The 27323-nt window shown below is 37.7% G+C and overlaps 1 protein-coding gene across 1 annotated transcript in view; it reads right to left on the bottom strand.

The window, feature by feature from the left end:
- Window positions 1-27323, bottom strand: part of AARD (alanine and arginine rich domain containing protein) — a 54532-nt gene that overhangs the window by 2616 nt on the left and 24593 nt on the right. The window contains 1 exon segment of the mRNA XM_029923316.1: window positions 1-295. This exon segment is cut by the window's left edge and continues 8 nt beyond it. Coding sequence (XP_029779176.1) covers window positions 1-295 — 295 coding nt within the window.

Genomic DNA, 27323 nt, shown 5'->3' with positions numbered 1-27323 from the left:
CGAGGGCGCCCTCGCCGCGCCGCCTGCAGGACGGTGAGCGCCAGCCGCCGCCTGAGGTCTTCCAGCAGCGGGCAGGCGACGGCGACCTCCTCCTGGCGGTCGGTGCTCCTGCTGCCCTCGGGGGAGCCGCGCGCCAGGGGGGCAAAGCGCGACACTGACTGGGACCCCGTGGGGTCCCCGGGAAGTCGCTTCTCTGCGGCTGCCGGCGTCCCCGGGGCCCATTGCAGGCGAGTATTGCTAACCGTTGGTTTCCGTGTGCGAGGATTAGCGCGGGGGAGAGCGGGGACCGGGGTAACTTAACAGAGCCGACGGGACCCCTGCCAAGTGGCACACCGCTGTCGCTCAGCCACTTCTAAGAGGCGCTTCCCTTCTACCAACTCCTCTCTGGCCTTCTTTCCATCTTTAGCAGCAGTCGGAGGAGGTGGTTCCTGGAACTCTGAGAAGAGGTTCCAACTGGATCCCTTTTTGCTCCTTGGAGCGTCTAAGAGGAAGACTTGTATCTCTCCAGGTAGGTGAAAGTTAAGGTACAGGTGGAAGGTTTGGGACCAAACGTAGAATATCTAGACACAAAGTCTTCCCCAGTTGCCTTGATTATTGAATACTCCATTCCTTTAAAATATGTTTTCTTGACTTTCCTACTGTTGGTTAGGTATGGTGCCTGGTGTTGGGGATAGAAGTTTAATTAGGCCCCTGACCTCTCCACAGGTGTTGCTCGCAGTTAGGGGCAGCTTGTCTCTGTGAGTTAGAAAGAATAGCCTGTCCACGTGCCCAGCAGTGCAGAAAGCACTTGACATTCAGAAACAGTGCTCCTTCTTATATTTGACTCCTGTCTGCCGCTTTCACTAAGTTGATGAAGGGACCGAAAGGAACCATGAAAATTCCTCTTACCCCAACATGTGTTGCCTTATAGTTCCCAGTTCAGTGTAATTATATGCCAATGTGATTGTATATCCTCTTTCAATGAGTAGAATCAACTGCCTCATTTTCATCAAATGGAGAACTTCTAAAAAGGAATAAACAATCAAAACCTTTGTGTTTTCATGAGTACAATCCCCCCACTGTCCTCCAGAAAATGGGGCAGAGATGTTCATTCAGTACTCTTATCTTAGTTACTCATTTGTTTGGCAAAGATCTACAAGTCCCCTACAACGATCTAGGTTCGTGGTAGGCATTGAAAGCAATAAGAACTAATTTTTATTCATGCTTACTATGTGCCAGGCACTTTTCATGTACTAATCCATTTATTCTTCACAATAGTCCTGTGAGGGAGGTAGGTACTATTAGTTTCTGCATTCTACAGATTAGCCATCGAAGACAGAGGTTAAGCTGTGTGCCAAAGATCACAAGGCTGGTTAAATGGTCTGGTAGGGATTTGCACCTAGGAAGTCTGCTTTGTGCTGTAAACTACCTAAGTATACACACTACCTCCTCAAGAGAGAAAAGTAGTTGCTCAATTTATATGTTGCCAAACTCCCTATGCTCTTAAAGGTCAGCTCTACTAAAATGGCTTACGGCTTGACTAGATAAGGAGGAATTCAGATTACCAGGCCTTGGCAGCTAGTTTGCCAGATTCAACATCTTAACAATAGCTTACAACCTAAACACAAATACCTGTCATTGTATGTTGTTTCATAAAGATTCTCTAGAAACATTTGAAGGTGGGTTCTATTGGTGGAAATTATGAAAATCCTTAAGGTCTGTGGGGAACCAACAGAGTGTATAAATTTAGGGTACTTTTGTTTGGTGGGTTTTTTGTTTGTTTTAGTGATAGGCGATGGGGCTTGAAAATAAGCACTAGTCAGTGTGCAGTATGAATGTTTAAAATGATGTTTCACTTCTGTTTCCAGACCATTGACTTCAGGAAGAACTTCAGGTAAGTTTGACTTAATTCAACAGTGAATGTGGCATGTTTGTTCAGTGTTAGGTACTGTACCATGTGAGGGAGATTATGAAGATGAATAACACATAGATTTTGCCCTTCAGAAGCTAAAACCTGGAGGACCAAATTCATTCATTCAGCAATATTTACTCAATGTCTTATTACATACCAAGTATCATACAAGGTGCTCAGGCTGCGAAGGTGAACCGGAAAGACATAATGGGGTTTTAAAATAGACTGGTATTATCAAAAATTAATAATTTCCTTCCATAGATTGATTTTTTCAGCTGCAGTGCATCTTGAATTTTACAGTCTTTTTAATAGAAATGAATGAAGCATTGATAAATTAGAGTGATTATGACATGTAGAGACATTTGAATTAGGAAATGTAGTTATCCACTGCTCTATTACAAATCACCTCCAAATTTATTGGATTAAAACAACAATAAATGTTTATTATCGCTCACATTTTCTTTGAGCAAGAATTTGAGAACAGCTAAGGTTATGATCTGAGACTTTCATAACATTATAGTCAAATGTTACCAAAACCATGGTCATTTGAAGCTGGATGTGATTGGGGCTGGTGGATCTACCTGGAAGATGTATCACTCACATGGCAGGCATTGGTGCTGATAGTAAGCAGGTGACCTCAATTCCTCTCCTTGGGAACCTTTTTCCAGAACTGTTTGAGTGTCCTCATACTATAGTGTCCATCCCCCCTTAGAACAAGACAGAGAAAGAGATCAAGAGTAAGCCAGACAGAAGCTCTTTGTTTTCTCAACCACATTTTCATAACTAGTCTTGGAAGTTACACAGATTCACTACCACCACATTCTGTTTATTAGAATAAAGTCTCTAAGTCTGGACTATATTCAAATGGAGGGGAATTAGGCTCCACCTTTTCAAGTGTGGAGTCTCAAATTTTGCAGATATATTTTTCCATCTTCCATGGAAACATTTGTAATACGTATATGCAAACAATCATTCAAATGACTGCTGACTTCCTGTTAGAAAAACTGAAAGCTAGAAGATATTAGGACAATATTTTTTAGATTCAGAAAGGAAAAATTTGGGCCACCTGGGTGGCTCAGTCGGTTGAGCATCCAACTCTTGGTTTCAGCTCAGGTCATGATCCCAGGGTCATGGGATTGAGCCCTGTCTCAGGCTTCATGCTGAGTGTGGAGCCTGCTTGAGATTCTCTCTCTCTCTTCCTCTGCCCACCCGTCTCCCCTGCTAATGCTCTCTCTCTCTCTCTCTCTCTCTCTCTCTCTCTCTCAAAAGAAAAAAAAAAGGAGAGATGTAACAGATAATTCCATACCCAGCAAAAATATCCTTCAAAGGCAAAATAAACATGTTTTGATGTAGCAGAAAATTAAGAAACTTTGTCACCAAACTGAAGGGAACACTCTAAGCTAAATTAAGGGAGGAAACAGACCTTTAGAAAGGAATGAAAAGTATAAGAAATTATAAATGTCTAGGTATATGTATATATAAATGACTTTCATCCCTCTTTTTTAAAAAAATATATGACATTAATCTATACACCCAATGTGGGGCTCAGACTCATGACCCCAAGATCAAGAGTCATATGCTCCATCAACTGAGCAACCCAGCAAAATTATGGAAACACCCTAATTGTCTATCAATTGGTGAATGGATAAAGAAGATGTGAAATATATATATATATATGTGTGTGTGTGTGTGTGTGTGTATACACACACACACACATATGTGTATATATATATATAAATGTCTCAATATATGCATGTATGTATATATATGTATATACCTATATACATGTATATATACACATACACACACTGAAATGTTACTCAATCATAAAAAAAGAATGAAATCTTGTCATTTGTAATGGAGTAGATAGAGATAGAGAGTATTATGCTAAGTGAAAAAAGTCAGTGAGAGAAAGACCAATACCATATAATTTCACTCATATGTGGAATTTAGGGAAAAAACCCAAATGGGTAAGGGAAAAACAAGAGACAGGAGGGCAAACCAAGAAATAGCCTCTTAATTAGAGAAAACAAACTGATGATTACCTCTTGAGGATAAATAGAGCTATGTATTTTATGTGAAGTGGTATGGTATTGACCCTAAGTGCACTGCAAAATATAAAGAGCATATATTTTAAAGCCTAGAGCAATCACTAAAAATAGTGCAAAGAGTTACAGCTAAAATACTGATAGAATGAGTATCTCTGTGGAAAATTTTTAAAAAATCATCAGAAAAACTTCTGGAACTAAGAAGCAGTTACATCAAGTTGGCAGAATACAAGTAGAATACACAAAAGTGAATTCAACAAGTGGAATTTTAAATGTAAAGCACACATTACCACTTACATTAGCATCAAAAAAAGAGAGAAATATGTATAAATCTAACAAGTATGTACAAGATCTAGATGAGAAAAACTATAAAACTCCTGAAAAAAATCAATACTTAGCCAAATAAATGGAGAGATATCCAATGTTCATGGACAGGAATACTCAATATTGACAAGATGTCAGTTCTTCCTAACTTTATAGAGTCAATGCAATACCAAACAAAATCTCAGCAAATTATTTTGTGCAATTCAACAAAATGATTCTAAAGTTTATACAAAAATTCAAAGTACCCAGAATAGCCAACATAATATTAAAAAAGAGCATAAATTGAAGACTTATACTACCTGACTATAAGTCTTAATATAAAGCTACAGTAATCAAGAAAGTGTGGTATTGACCAAAGAATGGACATATTGATCAATGGGACAGAACAGGGAGCCCATCAGTATACCCATATAAATATAGGCAACTGATCTTTGACAAAAGAGGAAAGACAACACAATGGAGAAAATACATTCTTTTTAATCAATAGTCCTGGAACAACTGGACCTCCATATGCCACACAAAAAAATGAATCTAGACATAGACTTACAACTTTTACAAAAATTAACTCAAAATGGATCATAGACCTAAATGTAAAGTGCAAAACTGTAGTATTTTGAGAAGATAAAAGAAAATTTAGATGACTATGGATGCGGTGATGACTTTTTAGATAGAATACCAAAGATATAATCAATAAAAGAAATACTAACCTGAAATTCATTAAAATTAAAGAAACTTCTGCTTTGTGAAACACACTGTCAAAAATGAGAAGACAAGCCACAGACTGGGAGAAAATATTTGCAAAAGATGTATTTGATAAAAGCCTGTTACCCAAAATATGCAAATTACTCTTAAAATTCAACAATAAGAAAATAACCCAGTTAAAAAGTAGGTAAGAGAACTGGACACCTCATCAAAGACACAGGAAACAAGCATATAAAAAGATGCTCATTGCGTGTCATTATGAAATTGCAAATAGGATATATTATTACACACTGATTAGAATGGCCAAAACCTAAAACACTGACAACACCTAATGCTGGCAAGGAGGTGGGACAATAGGAACTCTCATTCATTGATGCTGGGAATGCAACATGGTAAAGCCACTTAGGAAAATAGTTTTCTTACAAAAGTAAGTGTACTCTTATCAGATGATCCACCGATCATGCTCCTTGGTATTTGTATGAAGGAGTTAACATGTCCATACAAAAACCTGAACACAAATGTTTATAGCAGCTTTCTTCATAATTGCCAAACTCTGGAAACAGCCAAGATATCCTTTAGTAGGTAGATGGATAAATTGTGGTACTTTCAGGTAATGGAATATTATTCAGCTAAAAAGAAATGCACTATCAATCCATGGAAAGACATAGATGAACCGTGAATGCATATTACTAATTGAACTCAATCTGAAAAGGGCACATACTGTATAATTCCAATTCTATAATATTCTGGAAAAGGCAAAATTATGGAGACAGTAAAAAGATCGATGGTTGCAGGAGTTGGAGGGGAAGGGATGAATAGGCCAAGCACATTGATTTCCAGGGCAATGAAACTATTCTGTATGATATGTCAATGGTGAATGTGTGTCATGATACATTTGTCAAAACTCATAGAATATATAACATCAAGAGTGAAACCTAATATGAACCGTGCATTTTGGGTGATAATGATGTGTCTGTATAGGTTCATCAGTTGTAACAAATGTACCACTTTGGTGAAAGATGTTGATAGTGGAGAGTTTATGTAGGTGGGGAGAGGCAGGGGTCCTGAAGACTCCATATTTTCAGCTTAATTTGTCTGTGAACCTAAAACTGCTCTAAAAACAAAGTCTTTTTTAAAGCCAGCGGGTAAACTAAAATGCTTTTCTAAAAAATGTTAAATCAATCCAAAATAAGGCAGGAAAGGGAGTACTGAGAATCAAAACACAAAGGGAGCAAACCTAAAACAACTAGTAAAATGATCCAAAGTAGATCATATCAAAAATTACATTAAATATTAACACTAAATATTTTCACTAGAAGGCAGAGATGTTCAACTATATTAAACAAAAGCAAGAAACAAATATATTTTTCCTAAAAGAGATGCAGTTTGTTTTGTAATAATTATTTTTTTACAGGGGAGATGCAATTTAGGTACAAAAATACAACTTCTGTGTCTTGTAAAGATAGAATAACATGAACTAGATTTATCTTCTATTTTGAAACAACTAAGAAACACAAAATATATGATAGAACAGACTTTACGACACTGGATATCAGGCAATAAATGACAGTGGTCTCTGAAGGAATTTTTTTCTCAATGTCCTTCCCAGCTTTGCCTACTGATTCCTCTCACCTTTGAGTTTTTTATATTTAGAATGCCTCATGTTCTCTCCTTGTACCTCATCTCTTTTCTACTTCTCCTTGCTGCAAAGTGATTTCATCTTGCTTTATGGCTTTTATTCCTATCTACATGGTATGCCAACATCTCAAAATTTTATCTTTGGGTCAGGTCTCTCTTCTAACTCTATCTTTACCCTTAATATATCTTAATATATCTCACTCTCAAATCTTCGTTCCCCACATCCCTTATTTATATTCTCATTTCAGTTTCCCATCCCAATGAAATGGAAATTCCATTTTGTCAGTTGCTCAGAAAACAAAATTTGGAATCAACCACAATTTGCTTCTCTCTCACCCTACATCAACATAGCTGCAGCTGTGGTAGATCCAAAATCAAAGAGTGGCTAACTGCTACCATTCTAGACTAATCTTCCCACTCCCTATTTTTTATTATATTATTTATTATTTTTAATTTAATTTTATTTTTTTGTATAGCTTATTGTCAAGTTGGTTTCCAGTGCTCATCCCAAGTGCCCTCCTCTGTGTCCACTACCCCCTTCCCTACTCCCCCTCCCCCATCAGCTCTCAGTTTGTTCTCAGTATTCAAGAGTCTCTTATGGTTTACCTCCCTCCCTCTCCCCAACTATTTTTCCCCTCCCCCCTCTCCCATGGTCCTCTGCTAAGTTTCTCCTGTTATACTTATGAGTGAAAACATATGGTATCTGTCCTTCTCTGCCTGACTTATTTCACTTAGCATGACACCCTCGAGTTCCATCCATGTTGCTACAAATGGCCAGATGTCATTCTTTCTCATTGCCATGTAATATTCCATCGTATAGATAAACCACATCTTCTTGATCCATTCATCAGTTGATGGACATTTAGGCTCTTTCTATGATTTGGCTATTGTTGAAAGTGCTGTTTGAACATTGGGGCACATGTGCCCCCTATGCATCAGCACTTCTGTACCCCTTGGGTAGATCCCTAGCAGTGCTGCTGCTGCTTTCTACTCCCTATTATCTAGACCATTGGCATAGGGTCTTCCTCTGCATAGTTGCCCTTTTTTTCTTCCCTACCTTGTTCTCTTTGAAGCAGATCATGCCACTTCATTCAAAATCTTCAGTGTATTCCCATCTTACTCAGAATAGAGTCCAATGCTCTGCCATAGCCTACAAGCTTCTTCCTGATTCACCCCATATGGCACTTCTTCCATTTCTCTGATCTCATCTCCTTATTCTCTTTCCTTGCTTCACCCCAGCCACCGGGTCTCTATGCTGTTCTCATCTCAGGGCTTTTGAATTTGTTGTTCCTTTTGCCTAGAATTCTTTTTTCACAGACACATGGATGGCCAGTTACCTTACTGTGTGTAGGTTTCTGCTCAAACGTTGCCTCATCAGAGAGGCTGTCCCTGATCTAGTATACACACGTCTCCATTTCTGTCATTCTTTTTGTCTTTATCCTGCTTTTTATTTTTTAATACACCAACTGTAATATATTTATTTATTTCCTGTTCTATTGCTTATTTTCTCCTAATAGAACATAACCTCCATGAGAACAGATATTTTCTTGTTAACTCTGTCCCCCATGCCTAAAATGGTACCTGGCACTTAGTAGACACTACATAAAATTTTGTTAAGTGAATGAAAAAGAAGGAGAGAGAAAGAAGACAGCAGACCAGTGGGAAAGGAAGAAGGGGAAACAGAAGGAGAAAGGCACTGACTAGACAAGCACCCAAAGCAAACATCTGTAGGTTAATGAGATTCTCCACAGTGACTCCAAAGTGGTAAGTCAGGCTTGCTTGAAAAGAGTATCCTTTAAAGAGTATCTTTTAATGAAAAGAAAAGAACTGGCCTTGAAGCATATTTTATTCAAGTGCACTTGAATAAAGTGGATCACATGATTCATTGAGAGGTCATGACATCAACCCCAAATGCAACGAGCTGGCAGTCCCTGAACCCTGTAGTCTCAGCCAACTTTCTGAAACAACGAAATCTCTGGAATTACATGGTCTGTATGTCCCTTTTTCCCGTTTGCTTCTTAAGGACAGTATCTGGATCTTCATCACCTTATCATCTACAGAAACTATCACAATCTTGGCATAAAAGATACGCTTATGTATTGGTTAAACTAATTGATACAGCAGGATATTAACATTCATAGAGCATTTCTTAAGCATTAGATAGACATGGACACAGATACAAGTACAGATGCAGATATGTGTACACACACACATACACACACACACACACACATAAATATAGATGTAGCCTAGGTACAGATATGGCACAGATATAGATAGGTATACAATCTATTTAATCTTCACAAAAATTCTGTTAGATTGTTCTGTTTGTTTTATTTTGTTTTCAGATGGCAACCTGAGGTTCAAAGAAGGTAAGAACCTTGCCTAAAGTCACATAGTAGGCATGGAAACAAGCTGAGATTTGACTCCAGATCTAGGTGGCTCCAAGGGTTATGCTCTTTCCCTTGTACCACATCAAGCAATATACAGTTGCAGAATTCTTAAAACTCAGCTAAAGGAAGTTAACACTTAAAATTTTGTTTATTCCAGTTACATAGACCAGTTCTTCCCTTAGCCCTCCTCCTAATTCATGCAGAACAGCAGCAAAACAAAAGCCTGATACTCCATACACAAAAGCCTAATTGTCTCTCTACATCTCCTTACATAAGTTCATCAGTTAATATCTACCTTTGCTGCAAGTCATTTCTATCTTTTTTTTTTTCCTGCCTGGTCACCTTTCCCTAGGAAGCCTAGTCCCTAGTTCTCTTGTGTGCTCTTTATCCATGTCTTGGGAACCTTAGATCTAATTCCACTTCTTTGCTTCTTCTTCAACCATCCATGGACAATTTTACTTTTAAGCAATGAGCCCTGTGTTTTCCCCCTGCAAAGAAATGTCTCCAAATGCTGTGCAAAAAGAAAAAAAAATACTTCTCTAGGCTTCAGACAAGTAGAGTTTCCTTATAAGGCTTAAAACAAATACTTGTAAGTTTTTCAGTGAACAGTTTAGTGGCTTGAGCCATTTGAAAGTCTTTGGGGGAACATAGTCATTTTGTCTTGTGGCTAATAAATGGCTGGCAAAAAAAAATTCCTTATTGGTTATAGAATATCCAAAATGTAGTCATTGTCTTTCTAGGACAGTTTTCCAGAACTCTGAAGTCAAAATGCTGGTTTCAAATCCCAGTTTCACATGTTGCTAGCCATGTGACTTTGTATAAGCTGTCTGGGTTGATTTGTTCACAAGTAAAATGAGAATAATCTTTTCTTTCTCATTTGGTTGCTGAGTAGATTAACTAAAACATCCAAGAGTGCACTGAATCAAATAGGACCTTCATTAACATGGTTTTCCATCTGACATAAGGGATGTGATTGGGGTTCTTGCCATGGGCACATGTTTCTGAACATTGCATCAATGAACATCACAGTACTATATAATTTAAAAGATCTAGGAGAATTGGTTTTAGGATTGTGAGGGAAACTGAATGAGGTCTGACCTTCAACAGTGAAATTGAGTTGGACAATGCTCATTCCAGTGGGTTGGGTGACCATTTAAAATTGTCCGTGATCATATGGGACAAATTTAATCATACCCATCACATCTTCTAACTGTGTATGGTAAGTTGTGTTACTGTTCAAAATATTCTCTGTCTCATATGGTAGGATGCTTATATTTCTCCACTCCACTGACCTCAGGCTTGGCCAGAGGATTTGCTTAACCCAGTAAACTGTGAGCTGGAGAGACCTATGAAGTTTCTCAGTGACATCTTTGTTGCCATCACACAATTCACCTTTTCTTTTCCATCAATGTCTTCGGGCAGGCAGCTCCTTCATCTGGGGTCCTGAAATGAAGATATAGTCAAGCAGAGAGGAAGCTGGCCTGCCATGAGTATACAGCTTGATTGAGAAATAAACATATGTAGTAATTCAAGGAGGTTAGGGCGTTTGCTCTCTTGAAACCCTGATATTAGATTCCCCTTTTGATTTATTTCCTTTTCTGAAAGTAGTATGCAAAAGTAAGCATCCAGAGCACTGAGTTCTATCTAGTAAATAGAAGTTTTACTGAATAGTTTCTGTAGAGATGTACAGAAGCTTATTTGCCTCAAACAAGAAAAATCTAGTTGTTGTAAGGTACAAAACATTTCTAGTATCTATCCAAATACATTTGCTCTTTTATTAGGTGAATTTAAATGGCTTATGAAAGTCATGTTTGAAATATAGATAACAGTAACTTTTTTATTGACAGAATATATTAAAGCTCATATGCAGAATACTGTATAATTTTAGACTGTCAGTTTATAGTTTGAAGAGAACATCATAACTTTTTATTTCTATAGCAAATATAAAAAGAGATCTGTTTCTTTTAATATAGCATTGACTGTTTATCTTGTCTTCAAGCTCTGTATCTTGAAGACATTTCAATTACAGCCTTGCGCTAAGATTCAACTAAACATGACACCAGAAGAACATAGAAACTAGAAAACTTATGGCACTTTTCTGTAGGGCCTTTTGTGTACTGTGATATTCAAGAGTTTTGAGACATAGAATAAATGTCAAATTTGTCCAAACAGCTTTAATAAATATGTTTACATTTTAGAATAAGATATACAAGTTAACTATTTTTCTTTGGCAATTTCAATTCTAAGAATGGTTATAAATACTCAAGAAGCAATATTGTTTCGAAAACATTGTTATCTCATTTTAAGATTTAAGTTTCTTTTCAGTAAAATCAAAATATTATGCAATCATCATAAACATTTGTTGAACTGTACTTAGTGCGATGCACCATTCAAAGAACACCCAAGCAGGGAAGTATGTTAACAAAAGCATTTCTTTTGTAACTGATGACACAACTTGATTGAAATAGTGGTAATTGACAGAAATGGTTTTAGTATTTGAGGTAAGCAGCCTTTAAAATGGTCTCTTGGAATAGGATGTCAATTCTAAGATAAGGTTACAAAAAGAGTGAATTTTATCTCCTTTCTTGCTTGTTTGTTCTGAAGAAAGCCAGCTGTTGTGCAGTGAGCTGATCTGTGGATAGGCCCATGTAGCAAGAAATAGAAGGAGGCCCCTGGCCAGGAGCCAGGGAGGAATTGAAGTCTTCAATCCAATAGCCATGAGGGACTGAATCTTGGCACAACCATGTGCATGAGCTTGAACAAGAATCCTCCCCTAGTCCAGCCTTCAAATGATACTGCAGCCCTGCCTGACACCTTGATTACATCCTTATGAGAGACTACCAAATCCCTGAACACAGAAATTTTGAGATAATAAATATTTGTTATTCTAAACTGGTAAAGTTCAACTTTCTTAATTAAAAAAAACTTTATTGAGATGTGATTGGCATACAAAACATTGAACATATTTAATGTGTACAACTTGATGAGTTTGGACTTGATGAGTATGCACTCATGAGACCATCACCACAATCTATGCCATGAACATATCCATCACCTCCAAAAATTTACACCTTTCCTCTTTTATTATTATTATTCGTGATAAGAACACTTAACATACAATCTACTCTCAGCAAAATTTAAGTGTACAATATAGGATTGTTAACTATAGGCTGTGGGTTGTACAGTAGACCTTGATGATTTATTTTCTTATATAAATGAAACTTTGTGTGCTTTGACCAATACCCCATTGCCCACTCCACTAGCCTTGAACACCAACATTCTACTCCCTGTTTTTGTTTGATTATTTTAAATTCCTCATATAAGTGGTATTATGTAGAATATGTCCTTCTGTCTCTGGTTTATTTCACTTAGCATGATGCCCTCCAGGTTCATCTGTGGTAGGTCAATCTGTGTTGTCACAAATGACAGGATTTTTTTTCTCATGGCTGAATAATATTCCAGTGAGGAGTGTGTGTGTGTGTGTGTCTGTGTGTTCTGCATTTTCTTTATCCATCTATCTAGTAATGGGCATAAAGGTTGCTACCATGTCTTGGCTATTGTCACTAATGCTGAAGTGAGCATGGGAGTGCAGATACCACTTTCAGATCCTGATTTTTAATTCCTATGTGTATATACCCAGAAGTGGGATTGCCAGATCATGATAGTCCTATTTTTAATTTTTGGAGGAACCTCCATTACTGTTTTTCCATAATGGCTATGACACTTTACATACCCACCAACAGTGTACAAGGGTTCCCTTTTTGCAATATTTTTGCCAGCACTTGCTATCTTTGTTTTTATTTTGTTTTCATAATAGCCATCCTAACAGGTGTGAAGTTTTAGCTCATTGTAGTTTTGGTTTGTATTTCCCTGAAGAGTAGAGATTTTGAGCACCTTTGCATATATTTGTTCATCATTTGAATGTCTTTGAAAAAATGTCTGTTCACTTCCTTTGTTTATTTTTTAATTAGGCTATTTTGGCTTTTGCTGTTGAGTTGGATAAGTTCCTTATATTTTTTCAATATTAATCATCTGTCAGATGTATACTTTGCAAATATTTTCTCTGATTCCATAGGTTGTCTTTACATAGTGTTGATTGTTTTCTTTGCTGTGCAGAAGTTTTTCAGTTTGATGTAATCCCATTTGTCTATTTTTGGTTTTCTTGCCAATGTTTCTGGTGTAATATCCAAGAAATCATTGCCAAGACCAATGTCAAGAAGCTTTGCCCCTATGTTTTCCTCTATGAGGTTTGTGGTTTCAGGTCTAACACTTAAGTCTTTAATCTATTTTGAATTAATTCTTGTGTAAGGTATAAGATAAGGGTCCAATTTTATTCTTTCACATGTGGATGTCCAGTTTTCCCAGAACCATTTATTGAAGAAACTATACTTTCTCCATTATGTATTCTTGGCACCCTTGGTGAAGACAAGTTGTTAATTATATCCATGTTTATTTATAAGCTCTCTATCTGTTCTATCAAGCTGTATGTCTGTTTTTATACCAGTACCATACTGTTTTGATTATGTAGCTTTATAATATGTTTTGATATCAGGAAGTGTGCCTCCAACTTTGTTGTTCTTGCTCAAAATTGCTTTTGCTATTTTGGGTCTTTTGTGATTTAACATGAATGTTAGGAATTTTTTTCTTTTTCTCTAAAAAATGCTGTTGAGATTTTGAGTTTTTTAAATTCTAGTTAACATATAGTATAATATTAGTTTCAAGTGTACAGTATAGTCATTTCAGCACTTCCATAAAACACCTAGAGCTCATCACACAGCAAGTGCTCTCCTTAATCCCCATCACTCATCTTAGCCATTCCCCCAACCTTCCCTCTGATAATCATCAGTTTGTTCTCTATAGTTGAAAGTCTGTTTTTTGGTTTGCCTCCCTCTTTTATCCCCCTTTATTTGTTTTGTTTCTTAAACTCCACATATGAGTGAAATCACACGGAATTTGTTTTTCTCTGACTTATTTCACTTAGCATAATACTTTCTAGCTCTATCCATGTTGTTGCAAATGGCAGGGTTTTTCTTTGACTGAATAATATTCCATTGTATATACATACATACCACATCTTCTTTATCCATTCATCAGTTGATGGACATTTGGGCTCTTTCCACAATTTGGTTATTATAGATAATACTTCTATAAATATCAGGATGCATGTATCCCTTTGAATTAGCAGTTTTGTATTCTTTTGGTGAATACCTAGGAGTGCAATTGCCAGATGGTAAGTTAGGTCAATTTTTAACTTTTTTGAGGAAACTCTATAGTGTTTTTCAGAGTGACTGCACCAGTTTTCATTCCCGCCAACAGTACAAGAGGGTTCCCTTTCTCCACATCCTTACCAGCACCTATTGTTTCTTGTATTGTTAATTTTATACATTGTGACAGGTGTGAGATGATATCTCATTGTAGTTTTGATTTGTATTTCCCTGATGATGACTGATGTTGAGCATCTCTTCATGTCTCTGTTGGCCATCTGTATGTCTTCTTTAGAAAACTGTCTGACTCATGCCCACTTTTAAATTGTATTATTTGTTGTTGTTGTTGTTGTTGTTGTTTGAGTATTGAGTTTTATAAGTTCTTAATGTGTTTTAGATACTAATTCTTCATTGGATATGTCATTTGCAAATATCTTCTCTCATTCCATAGACTGTCTTCTAGTTTTGTTGATTGTCTCTTTTGCTGTGCAGAAGCTTTTTATCTTAATGAGGTCCCAATAGTTTATTTTTGCTTTTGTCTCCCTTGCCTCCAGAGACAGACAGAGAAAGAAGTTGCTACAGCTGTTGTCAAAGAGTTTACTGCCTGTGTTCTCCTCTAAGATTTTTATGGTTTGAATTGAAGTCTCACATTTAAGTCTTTCATCCATTTTGAATTTATTTTTGTCTATGGTGTAAGAAAGTGGTCCAATTTCATTCTTTTGTATGTTGCTTTCTAGTTTTCCCAAAACCATTTGTTGAAGAGGCTATCTTTTTGCCATTAGATAGTCTGTCTTGCTTTGTTAAAGATTAATTGACCATATAGTTGTGAGTGCCGTTGGGATTTTGATAAAGATCGCATTGAGTCTATAGATCATTTTGGATTGTATGGACTTTTTTTTTTTTAACATACTGATTCTTCTAATCCATAAACAAAAATGTGTTTCCATTTATTTCTGTATGCTTTAATATTTTCATCAGTGTTTTATACTTTTAAGTGTATGAATAATTTACCTCCTTGGTTTAGTGTATTGCTAAGTTTTTTTTTTTTGATGCTATTATAAATAGGAGTGTCTTCCAAATTTCTTTTTCAGATATATCATTGTTACTGTATAGAAATGCAAGTGATCTTTGTATGTTGATTTTTTTATCCTGAAATTTTGCTGAATTTGTTTGTTAATTCAAGTAGTATTTTGTGTGTTTGTGGAGTCTTTAGAGTTTCTACATACAAGATCATGTCATATGCAAACAGATAATTTTACTTGTTTCTTTCCAGTTTGGATCATTTTCTTTCTTTTTTTCACCTAATAGCTCTGACTAGGACTTCCAGTACAATGTTGAATAGAGGTGGTGAGAGTGGGCATCCCTGCTCTGTTCCATATCCTATAGGAAAGTGGTCAGCTTTTTCCCATTGAGTGTCATGTTAGCTGTGGCCTTTTATATATGGTCTTTATTATGTTTAGGAAAATTCTTATACTTGGTTTGTTGAGAGCTTTTATCATGGAAAGGCTTTAAATTTTGTCAGGCTTTTTCTGCATCTATTGAAATGGTCATGTAATTTTTATGCTTCATTCTATCAATGTACATCATATTGATTGATTTGCATTAATTGAACCATTCGTGCTTCCCAGGGATAAATCTACTTGGTAATCATATATATGTCTTTTAGTATGCTCTTTAATTCCCCTTGCTAATATTTTTTTTGAGGATTTTTATATCCAGGTTCATCAGAGGTATTGGTGTATAATTTTTTCATGTTGGGTCTGGTGTCTTTGTCTGGGTTTGACATCAGGGTGATTCTGACCTCATAAAATGAGTTTGAAAGTGTTCCCTTCTGAATTTTGTAAGAGTTTAAGAAGGACTGGTATTCTTCTTTAAACAGTTAGTGGAATTCATCTGTAGAGCCATATGATCCTGGGCTTTTCTTTGTTGGGAAGTATTTGATTACTAATTTAATTTCCATATTTATTATTGGTCTGTTTTGGTTTTCTGCTGCTTCTTGATTCAGTCTTGGTAGGTTGTGTTTCTAGGATTTATCTATTTCTACTAGATTGTCCAATTTGTTGGCATATAATTGTTCATAATATTTGCATATGATCTTTTTTATATCTGTGGTATTGGTTATTAATTTTCCTCTTCCATTTCTGGTTAATTTATTTGAGTCTTCTCTCATTTTTTTCTTAGTCTAGCTAAGGGTATGTTGGATTTTTCTTTTAAAGAAAGTAAATCTTAGTTTTGATTTTTTTTTTCTGTTCTCTTCCATTTTTCTGCTTTAATCCTTATTATTTCCTTTTTTATGTTAAATTTGGGCTTGATTTGTTCTTCTAGTTCCTTGGGGTAAAAATTTAGGTTATTTCAATCTTCTTTTTTAATGTAGGCATTTATCACTATCAAATTCCTTCTTAGAATTTACTTTGCTACATTTCTCAAGCTTGTATATGTTGCATTGACATATTTTTTAATTTCCTTTTTGATATCTTCCTTGACCCATTGGATATGCAATATCATGTTAATTTCTGCATGTTTGTGAAGTTTTCCATTTTCATATTTTTTTTTATTTCTAGTTTCAATCCATTGTGGTCATAAAAGATGCTTGGGATTATTTTGTTAATGTATTACTTTCCTGTTTTCATTTATCTGCTTTTTCTTGTGGCTTATGAGCTTCCATAAGAATTTATTTTGAGAGTCACTTGGGTGGCTGACTCTCAATTTCAGCTCTGGTCATGAGATTGAGACCCATGTCAGGCTCTACACGGGGCAGTGGTCCTGCTTATGAATCTGTCTGTCTGTCTCTCTCTCTCTCTCTCTCTCCCTCTCCCTCTCCCTTCCTCTCCCTCTGCCCCTTCCCTGCTCAGTCAGTCATATTCTCTCTCTCTCTCTCTCTCTCTCTCTCTCTCTCTCTCTCTCTCTCAGATGAATACAGAGTTTATTTTTAATTCTTTGTCAGATAGTTTGTAGATCTTCATCTCTTAAGGGTTCGTTACTGGAGCTGTATTTTGTTTCTTTGCTGGTGTCATGTTTCTCTGATCCTTCGTGATACTTGTAGCCTTGCATTGGTGTTTGCACATTTAAAGGAGTCATCACCACTAACTGGCTTTGGCAAGAAAATTCCTTCACCAGTCAGAGATTCTAAATGGACCAGTTGGGATGGTGTAAAGTTAAGCAAGCTGCCAGGGGCCACAGGCTAGCTGCTGAAATTTCACATCAGTTGTTGAAAGCCTCTGCCCTTTGTTTTTGTTCTTAGGTAGCCCCAGTTCAACCTAGCCACCCCAATGCCCTCCATGTTCTGGGTAAGGTGTGACAGAATGCAGTACTCAGGTAGTGCCCTAAAATTCTGGAGAAGTTAGACACTCACATGGCCCTCCTTTTCCCCTATGGGAGAATTCATGGGCTGAGGGGATCTCACTTGGCACTGTGCTGTGCTATCTTGAGAGAAAAGTGATATTGGTGAAATGAAACTGTTCCTCTTACCCTTTGGAATTCATCTTTTCTCATTTCTGTCTTTCAGTAGGGTGCTGTAACCTCTTATTTGGATTGCAGAACTCTTATACAGGTATTTCATCCATTGATGGTTTTATTGGTCCTGTGGGGGCACAAGGACGATCTCCTATTCTGTCATCTTGCTAATATCACCCAAGCTTCTAAGTTTTAGGATAATTTGTTACATGGAAACAAATAACTAATATACCATTGACCCTTGAACAACATGATTTTGAACTGCATAGTTATATGCAGATTTTTTTCAGCAAATACAGTACAGTACTGTAAATGTATTTTTTCTCTTCCTTATGATTTTCCTAACATTTTTTTCTCTAGCTTACTTAGTATAAGAATACAGTATATAACACATAAAACAAAAAAAATATGTTTTAGTTGACTATGTTATCCGTAAGGCTTCTGGTCAACAATAGACTATTAAAAGTTAAGTTTTGAAGGAGGGAATCCAAAGTTAAACACGGATTTTCAACTGTGCAGGGTATTGGTAGCCCTAACCCTCATGTGGTTCAAGGGTCAACTGTAGTATATTTAAGTATCAAAAGTTTTTTGTCTCTTTTTATCATGGTAGCTCAATAAACATTTATATAGGTACCACAGTGTGCTAAGACCACAAGGGGGATATAAAAATATGTGGAGCTAGTCCCTGCCCTAAAGTATTTCAGAGCCTAGTGCTGAAGGTAGACCTTTAACAGCTCACAGTATCACATCTACAATTTTAGTTCATCAACCCCGTTTTGAAGATATTAATCTACCATCTTCTTTGTGCTGTCTTACTTTTAGGTCATTTCTCCACATTCATTGCAGACTTTGGCTCTTAGCCCATTGGCCTTTCTTGCCTGTTTCTAGTCCCCTTGAGTAATTAATTGTAAATTCCATGTCATATTTCATTCACCAGTCTATCTTCCAATCTGCCAAATGGTAAGCAAATTGAGGTTATGAAGTATGTTTATCTTGTTCACAAGAACACAGAACACATTCATTGACATATGCCCATTAATTGTTTATCTAATTAAATTGAGTGAATCTTTGATTTTTCTCTATTTCCCTGAACTTCATCTCTGGCATTTGTTTCACTTCCACAATCTACCCACATGAACCTGCTGAGAGTTTATTATCACTCAGAATGATGTGGGAAGCTGCAAAGATTCAGCTGCTTGGCCTTTGCTAGCCGGATGTGTCACTCCCAGAGGGGAGTTACAAAAATAGGCAGGGGAGCGCCACTCCCTGTCAGAGGAGAAGCCAGAAGAACAAAGATCAATCGCCTACAGGCAGGGTGGTATCGGCCCTTCAGTGCTGTGCTAAAAACCTTAGTTTGGTTCCTCTTTTACTCCAGCCCTAATCCCTTAACCCTGTTTCCTAACAACCGACCTAGGTCAGCTGCCTTGTTCTCCTGCCTTGAAACCTTTATAAGATACAGTTTTTTTCTGAATAGGAGAAGAAGAGGCTTGATCAGATACCATGGGTTGTCTCCACTCTCTGCGTCTCCCTCCTGCCCTATTTCTCTCTCCCTCCCTCAGGAACGAACCGGCAAGGATTTACCGCCCTGCTGGCCGGGGCGGACCCGACAGAATGATACCTTTAAAAGTTTGAATTCTGAAAATTTACTCAGTCTATATCCTTTCTATCCATAATTCACCATACACCTCAAATCAAGAGAAATTATTTTTTTAAGTTTATTTATTTATGGGGGGGGGAGAGAGCATGAGTGTAAGTGGGAGAGGAGCAGGGAGAGAGGGGGAGAGGGAGAAAATCCCAAGCAGGGTCCATGCTGTCAGTATAGAGCCAGACTGGGGCTCAATTTCATGACCATGAGATCATGAGCCAAAGTCCAGTTGGATGCTTAACCAACTAAGCCACACAGATGCCCCAAGAAATTAATTTTTGAAGTCTTCTCCTGCCCTTATATTTCTTCTTTCCCAGCCAGAGCCCCATGGTAAGTGTGTTTCCCTAACTCATACCAGCACCAATTAGGGTTCTATAGTCTGGGTCTTCTGCCAACCCTACCAGGTAAATCCTAACCCTAATTTAACCTATTTTTCCATTGTCTTCACTCTTGTTCCTAAGCAGTCAGGTACTGCCATGTGCCCATGTTCATCATAAATACATGATTCCCAGCCTCAGCTGTCTTTTCAATTTTGTCCAACAATCCTTTAATTCACTCCATTTTGGCAATCTCACATCCCTCACAAAAACTCTTCAGGATTCTGAACACCATTCCCCTTCTATTTCTGCCTCCATTCCAATCATCCTGCATATGAACTTTTTTTTAATTTTTTTTAAACATTTATTTATTTTTGAGGGAAATAGAGCACCAGTGGGGGAGGGGCAGAGAGAGAGAGAGAGGGAGACACAGAATCCAAACCAGGCTCCACACTCTGAGCTGTCAGCACAGAGCCTAACGCAGGGCTAGAACCCATGAACAATGAGATCATGACCTGAGCTGAAGTCAGACGCTTAGCCACTGAGCCACCCAGGCGCCCCTTAAACTATTTTTTTTTTTAGCTTCACTGAGACTACAGTTGACAAACATTAAGACACATAGCACTTATTTCATACCACCTACTATTCCAAGTGCTTTACCTTGAATCCTCACACCTACCCTATGAATTAAGTACCAAAATTAATATTTTACAGATCGGAAAAATAAGGCACAGGGAAAATCAGAAAGTAAGAAGTTATACCCAGTGTGTTCTCTCAGCCACTGGGTTACCTTGACAACTAAATAAAAAAGACCAGGTGGGGACACTTTCAATTTATCATAACTTCATGTACCACAGATATCAATATCTTAACCTATCATTTTGTTTGCACCAAAGAGGAGAAAGCTCAAAAACAGGGAAGAAAAGGAATAAATCTTAGAAGAGAGTAGGATACTTCTATTTTTGAGTCAAAAATAGAAGAAAAAATCAGTGGAGCTATAGATAATAAAAGGATATAACATAATGGAAGATACTTAACAGAATCAAAGTCAGAATCTGGAGTTACAGGGCAAAAATGAAACAAATGCCATAAAAAGAAATATGTGTTAAGATTTGAACAATGATAATCAGAAATTATGAGGGAAACATGTATAAGTTTTTTGAAAAAGGGACTGACTTTCCTGGCATACAACTGTTGTTCCTTGCCTTACACTTCTTTCTGCTTATAAAAATGGTTTAATTGCTAGAGCTCCAACAGACATTTTGGGACCATGATATTCCTTTGAGGTTAGGAGCCACATTCAGTATCAGGACCCTGAAGGCGTTCTATTCCCGAAGACATCATGGAGTCAATTACGCCCTCCCAGGACTGTGCAATTTTAACAACAAATACATGATACATTTCTTGTATTATAAAAATGATGGGGATGAAGAAAAAGAAAGAAAAATCAATCAGAATCCATTCTCTAACTCCCTATGATTTCTTTAGAGAGATTTCTGCCTCAGTGATACTGGAAGTAGCTTGTAAAGAATGCATATGCAGTAGTTTGAATACATCCATATACTGCACTGAAATAGAGTCTAAAAGTTCAGATTCATTGTTTTGACATTTGTCATTTCTCTTTAAGGCTTAAATATTACACACGCACACACACACACACACAGACAGAGAGAGAGAAAATGTAAATATTTAAGCTATTCATTATCCTGCTTCATTTTTCCTTGCTTCTAGAATGGGTCCCAAATTTACATCTTTTAAATAGATATGTTCCAGAAACTTGGCAGCTATATGCTGCAAGACCGCCTTTCCATTGAATCACTTCTCTTTGGCATAGACACCAGTATAAACAATAGGGGAGGTTTACCTGACTTGGAAAACTCAGCCAAAGTGCTGCGGGCTTGGTAGGAAGTGTATGCAAATGCATGCCTTGTGGATGATTGGTAAACGCAGGAAGCCAGTAGAAACTTTCAGCTGTATCAATGCCAAACATACAATGGCTCCATTGTTTAATCCAAACACAGACACCCGCAATATTCATATGAGTTTCTTTTTAAGAATACCAAGAATACTTTCTATGTCCATCTGCACAGGAACATTTTCATAATGCTCCTTCACCAATTATCAAAAGGTGCTGGGAACCCCAAGCTCTGAGATTCTCTTCTTAAAGCTCTGAGTAGAGAGTGAAACATAACTTCTTCCTTTTTTATTATATTCTTTATAGAATCTATCCTGATTGAGAAATATTATCAAGTATACAGACCCTAACCATAAGATTTTAACCAAAAAAGTATTCCTTTTTATCAGTATACTACTAAACATCAAATTAAAATGAAATAACATTAAATGTTTAAAAAATTACATTTCTAGTAGGAAAAACAAGGTAACATTTAACTAAAACTTACCTAGCAATACTCATAGATCAATAGAACCAAGTGGAGTTTACTGAGGACATATAAGCTTTCTCCATTTCTCCAATGGGCAGAAAAAGGCCATTTTTTCTACCAAGAGACCACTTGCATCTGACCTGTATCCAGTAGATCAGAAAGAGAATAAGAATTTCTAAAAGAATTCTATTAGTCACTCTTTTCCTCCTAGTGAATGGAGAAATGCAGGGCATTGCTCCTTACACCTCATTTACACGTCAGTATTACTCTTTATGGAATCTCTCTATTACAAGAGGTTAACAGAGTCATCACCATCATAACCACACTGACAACTTTTGGCAGATACAGAAAAGAAAAACACGTTAATAAATGATGATGCATATAGCGGGGGAAAAAAGAGTCTGGCATTTTAGATGGGCATAAAGATAAGAAACAGTTTGTACTTCAACTTACAAAAACTTAATTAAGCAAGGCTATCAAGTCGAGGCTTGGCTTCTATGCAGTATTGAGACAGCCTAGCATCTAAACTCGTGTGCACCAATTCACACTGATGTTAATGTTTATAGAGGTAGGGCAGAGCACCAACAGTCATTCATCAGCAGTCACTTATTCAACTATTTTGAAGCACTTATTATCTACCAGGCACAGTGCTCTAGAAGCTAGTGTGGACATTTTTCTTTTCACTGTTGTTTTCGTTTTCATTTTTGTTTTAAAACTTTTTTTTTGTTTTATTTATTTTTGATAGAGAGAGAGACAGAGCATGAGAGGGGGAGGGGCAGAGAGAGACGGAGACACAGAACCGGAAGCAGGCTCCAGGCTCTGAGCTAGCTGTCAGCACAGAGCCTGACGCGGGGCTCAAACCCACCAACGTGAGATCTGACCTGAGCCAAAGCCGGAGGCTTAACCGACTGAGCCACCCAGGCGCCCTCATTTTTGTTTTATTTTGGGGTTCTTTTTTTTTTTGCATTAATTAGGTTGTGCTTACTAACCTTTTCTTTCTTTCCTTCCCTTCAAATCCACACTCCATAAAAAAACAAATGAATTTCCCAGTCTTGAAAAATAGTAATTCTCAAACTTAACTTACATGCCTGACTACTCCACTAATAAAACAAAAACAAAAGCATCTCTCTTGCTTTAAATCCATCGAATGATTAGACTAAAATTTTCAGAGACCTTGGCATCTTGGTAGACTCACTAATTTCTTTGGCTACAGGCACACTCCTGTTGCTCAGGACACATAAGTGCTAAATGTGAACCAAGACAATGAAAAGTGAGTGCCTGTGGATTCTATTTGCTGGCTATTTTAGGTTAAAGTAAGAGTATGCAGATGCCCACTTTTTTTTTAAACTTCCATTTTAAATAACAGGAAAAGTATTTAAAAATTTGAGATCAAAATTAGAAAGAGCGAGAAAAGTGACTTCTGAGGAGACATGATTCTTTGAATGAGGAAGAGAGAAATTAATATCTGAAAAATATGCTGATAGAAATACCATGTTGAGAATTGCAGAATCTGATTTAGTGACCCGTAGCTCTGTAATGCTAGCTCTCTATAAACATGATGTGAAGGGAGCAGGGAACTAGAAATCTACAGACGCGCACTCTTTATTCACTTGAATTTTGACTTCTCTTTATCGTGTTTGTTCCTTTCCTACAAACTACATTTGCTGCTCCTGGAAATCTCAGACATTTTCATTCCTCCACGCCTTTGCACATGTGCTGATCCTGTGTGTGGAATGTCCTCCTCACCTTCCCTAGCTATTATGATGAATCCTCAAATTCCCTAGGCAGGAATATAACCTCCCTCTTGGGCGTTTCCACTGCCGTATCTGTAACTCCAACTCTTATTCCTTTTTATGGATGCTCTTCCTTTGTTTTCCGCCTTGAACCTGTGAATTTCTGATGCAGGCATCTTGTCACATTCCTGGGGTCTAGTGACTGTTCCATAAATGCTACAGGAAGGGTGGGTGGGTGAATATTAAACTATAGACTGAGATACGTTCCAGATCTATAAGGTTCAGTGGATGCTGGGTACCTAATAGAGAAAGTTGTGCATTTCTGATTCTAGAATTACACAACTTCTTTTTAACCATGACATCAGATGAAGCCAGCTCCCTTTTTCCAGCAGTAAGAAAGTTAACTGAACAAAGTACAGAAAACAATAGATGTGCTTACTGCTTTCCAGGACCTTGGAGCCCCCTGCTGTCCAGAAAAATAAAAGATACTGCAACCTCCCCAGGCTAATAGTGTTAGATAGTTAACATACAACCTTAAAAACTTATTTTCACCATTTCTTACACCAAATCATCATTATCAACTGCTTTTATTAACCATCTTCCTTAAGAATCATCCAAGTCCTCTTTATGAGTTTTCAGTTTTCCTTCATGGTACCGCCATGATCCACATCATCCTGGATCGCACCCTCCTTCCTCCTGATCCTCTTTCTCAGTAACCGCCGTCATGTATTGAACTTTTGCGTGTGTCAGGCACTGTGCTAAGCTCCTCACATGCATTGCACGCCATTTAATCTCTCAATAGTCTCAATAGTCCTTATAAGGCAGGCTATTATGGTTTTGAGAAAGGAAAACTGTGGCTTAAGATGGTTAAGTAACTTACTTTAAATTAGATATGGCGGGGTCCAAAGCTGGGATCTGAACCAGGGATTCTGGCTGCAGAGCTCTGAAGCAGGTTGTTCCCTTCCAACTACTGCTTCTGCATCCAGCCTGAGTCCTCCTCTGGAAGCCGTGTGCTACTGCAGTTCAGTCCCTCGTTACATCACCTGAACCGTGGTTGAAGTCCTGGCCGTGCTCCTCTGGCCTCATTCTGCTGACATCTGATATTCCACCATGGTTTTGTTAACTGGTTTCCTAAATTAGGGAGGTATCCACTCTTTCTAGACTTGCTGGACTTTCGGCCTTTAAAGTCCTAAAACCATGTTTCTAGTCTAAGAGACTTCCCTGATCTCTCTTTTCCTTCTTGTCATGAGTCTGCTCAGCAAACTACTTCTGTGTTCTCCCACCAAACCAGGGTTACCAGTGGCATAATAACTAGAAGAGTTGATTTTGTAGACACATGGGTTTGAGCCCCTGCTTAGCTAGCTACCTATTAATCGATTATGTTGAACAAGACTTACCATCTAGCCTAATGTGGCAGTAGAACTGAATATTTACAATGTTTTCCCCCAAGCCATTATATATATAGTAAAAAATGAATTTTAAGAATTCCATTGTTTTATACTCTTAATACTCTCTTCCCCAAGAAACCTTTGAAATAATACCTGTGATTAATTGACTACATAACTTAAACAATAGCATTCACTAGGTGTTTTGTGAAGGGTAGGATATGAGCATATGAAATAATCTTTAGGTAAGTGAATGTTGTAAGAGCAAATGCAAATTAACAATAATAATTTGTTTTTGAATTATTAAAATGTTTTATTAGTAAAATATATTAGTAAATGCATGGTGGTTGAATATAGATTGAACCGTGTTCACTTCGCCCATTTTTAACCTAACATCTTTTAGCAGATAATTTCAAACAAGTGACTAGCACACACACCTGGGCATTTTGACTTGGTTTTATGTCTATAGAAGATACATTTCAATGCACTTGAGCATGCCGAGCTACTTTCTCTTCCTCCCCACATGTCTCCTCTTTCCCATTAGATACACTGAGATATTTTAAAATTTCTCACCTCTAGGCCAGATGCAAATGTGGGAGACAGAAGAGACCAGATAGAGCTCAAAAGTGGTCTGATCCTCCCAGATTGTACAGCCCTTTCCTGGCTGCCGATAAAGATTTACTTTAGAAGCAAAATCTAACCTGCAAAGAACTCATTGATGCTAAGGTTGCTAAAACACACTATAATGAAATGGCTAGTACTGAATCTAGCTCTTCCATCTCTGGATGTCTGTTTTAAAGTACATTTGGATATTAAAGTCAAATATCATTTGGCAATTTTTTTCATCAAAAAATATATAATCATGTGAGCTTTGGATGATGTTTACTGCTCAACACCAATACCTGTTCATCACCAATACCCCACTGCTTCCAGAAAGAGGCAGTTTATGGAGTTGGACACATTTGCACTGATGGCACTGTGATGAATCTGTGACGGTAGCTCACTGGGTTCTAGGAGAATACAATGAGAGGGGGCTACGAAGGCAGACTGGATGAGGACTGGGAAATTGGAGGAACTGCCAAGGAAACTCAAGGCCAGAAGAGTAAGACAAGGCCAATCATGAAGCCTTCTCTCTGTGCTATCAGGAGTATAACGTAACCAAGTAGGAGACAGGAAATACCTGAATTAATCATCAGAAACCAACTATGTCTGCAACTCTGAACAATCCTCAAACAGGCCAGGAGCAACATAAATATGTTTCCCGTGGTCAAAAATGTCTTTCCTCCACATTAGGACTGAGTCCTAGTCGTGAAGCCTCTGCCTCCACAGCGTCCAGGAAACTCCATCCTCAAAGGACAAATGCTGTTTTACTTGCTCTGCCTGTTAATATACTTCACCAAGGAGGGGGACATTGGGTGGTCGCTTTTCAAAAGATCTTAAGCAGGGATTTTTGAGTTTTCTAGTTAATTATCAGTTAATAAAAATGTTTCAAAGTATCTGGGTACCTTGTTTCTCAAGAAAGAGTTCATCAAGGTTTTATTTTAGTAACTCTGTTATGCCCACATTTTTAATATTGTCCCCCAAAACCAGAAACTGCCAGGGAGACTGAGTCACGCATGCAAAAGCGAAGGGCTTTATTATTACAGGCTTATAAGTTCGGGCTCACAGACTTCACCAACGCAGTGGATCCATGTGGAGAGCCCCGAACAAAGGGGGGGCAGGGCCTCTAGGGGTTTGGGAAGGGGGAGTTACAGGAAATTGTGACACAGGTATAGTGGCCCAATCACTAACCCCTATCAATACTGGCAGTAACTTTAACCATACATTGATACTTTTGGTGGGAGCCAATCACAACATTTAGACTATTGACCAATTACAGAGTGGGCCCAGGACCCTCACGTAGGGCGTGACTAGCCTCAAGCAATAGGAGCATTAGGTGATTATCTATAGCTTCTGTCTTGAGGCCTGCCTGCCCTTAGAAATGTTAAAGGTGTTAGCTGGCCTTTCCTGATTGGGTGTTACAAGGATTGTCCCTCCTTCCTTGGGCAACTGTGTGCCCTTCTATTGTCTAATGATTCTGAGAAGCCAAATTCAGACCTGTATCCTTATAACTCAAGGCTTTAGGATGAAGTACTAAATATACATCTGAGTAGAATAATGGGGAAGATTCTTCTTTACAGCTTTTAGTAATCAAATAATTAAGAAA

The sequence above is a fragment of the Suricata suricatta genome, chromosome 15, assembly GCF_006229205.1.
Source record: "Suricata suricatta isolate VVHF042 chromosome 15, meerkat_22Aug2017_6uvM2_HiC, whole genome shotgun sequence".
Lineage (NCBI taxonomy): Eukaryota > Metazoa > Chordata > Mammalia > Carnivora > Herpestidae > Suricata > Suricata suricatta.
This window is presented reverse-complemented; position numbering and strand designations above follow the sequence as displayed.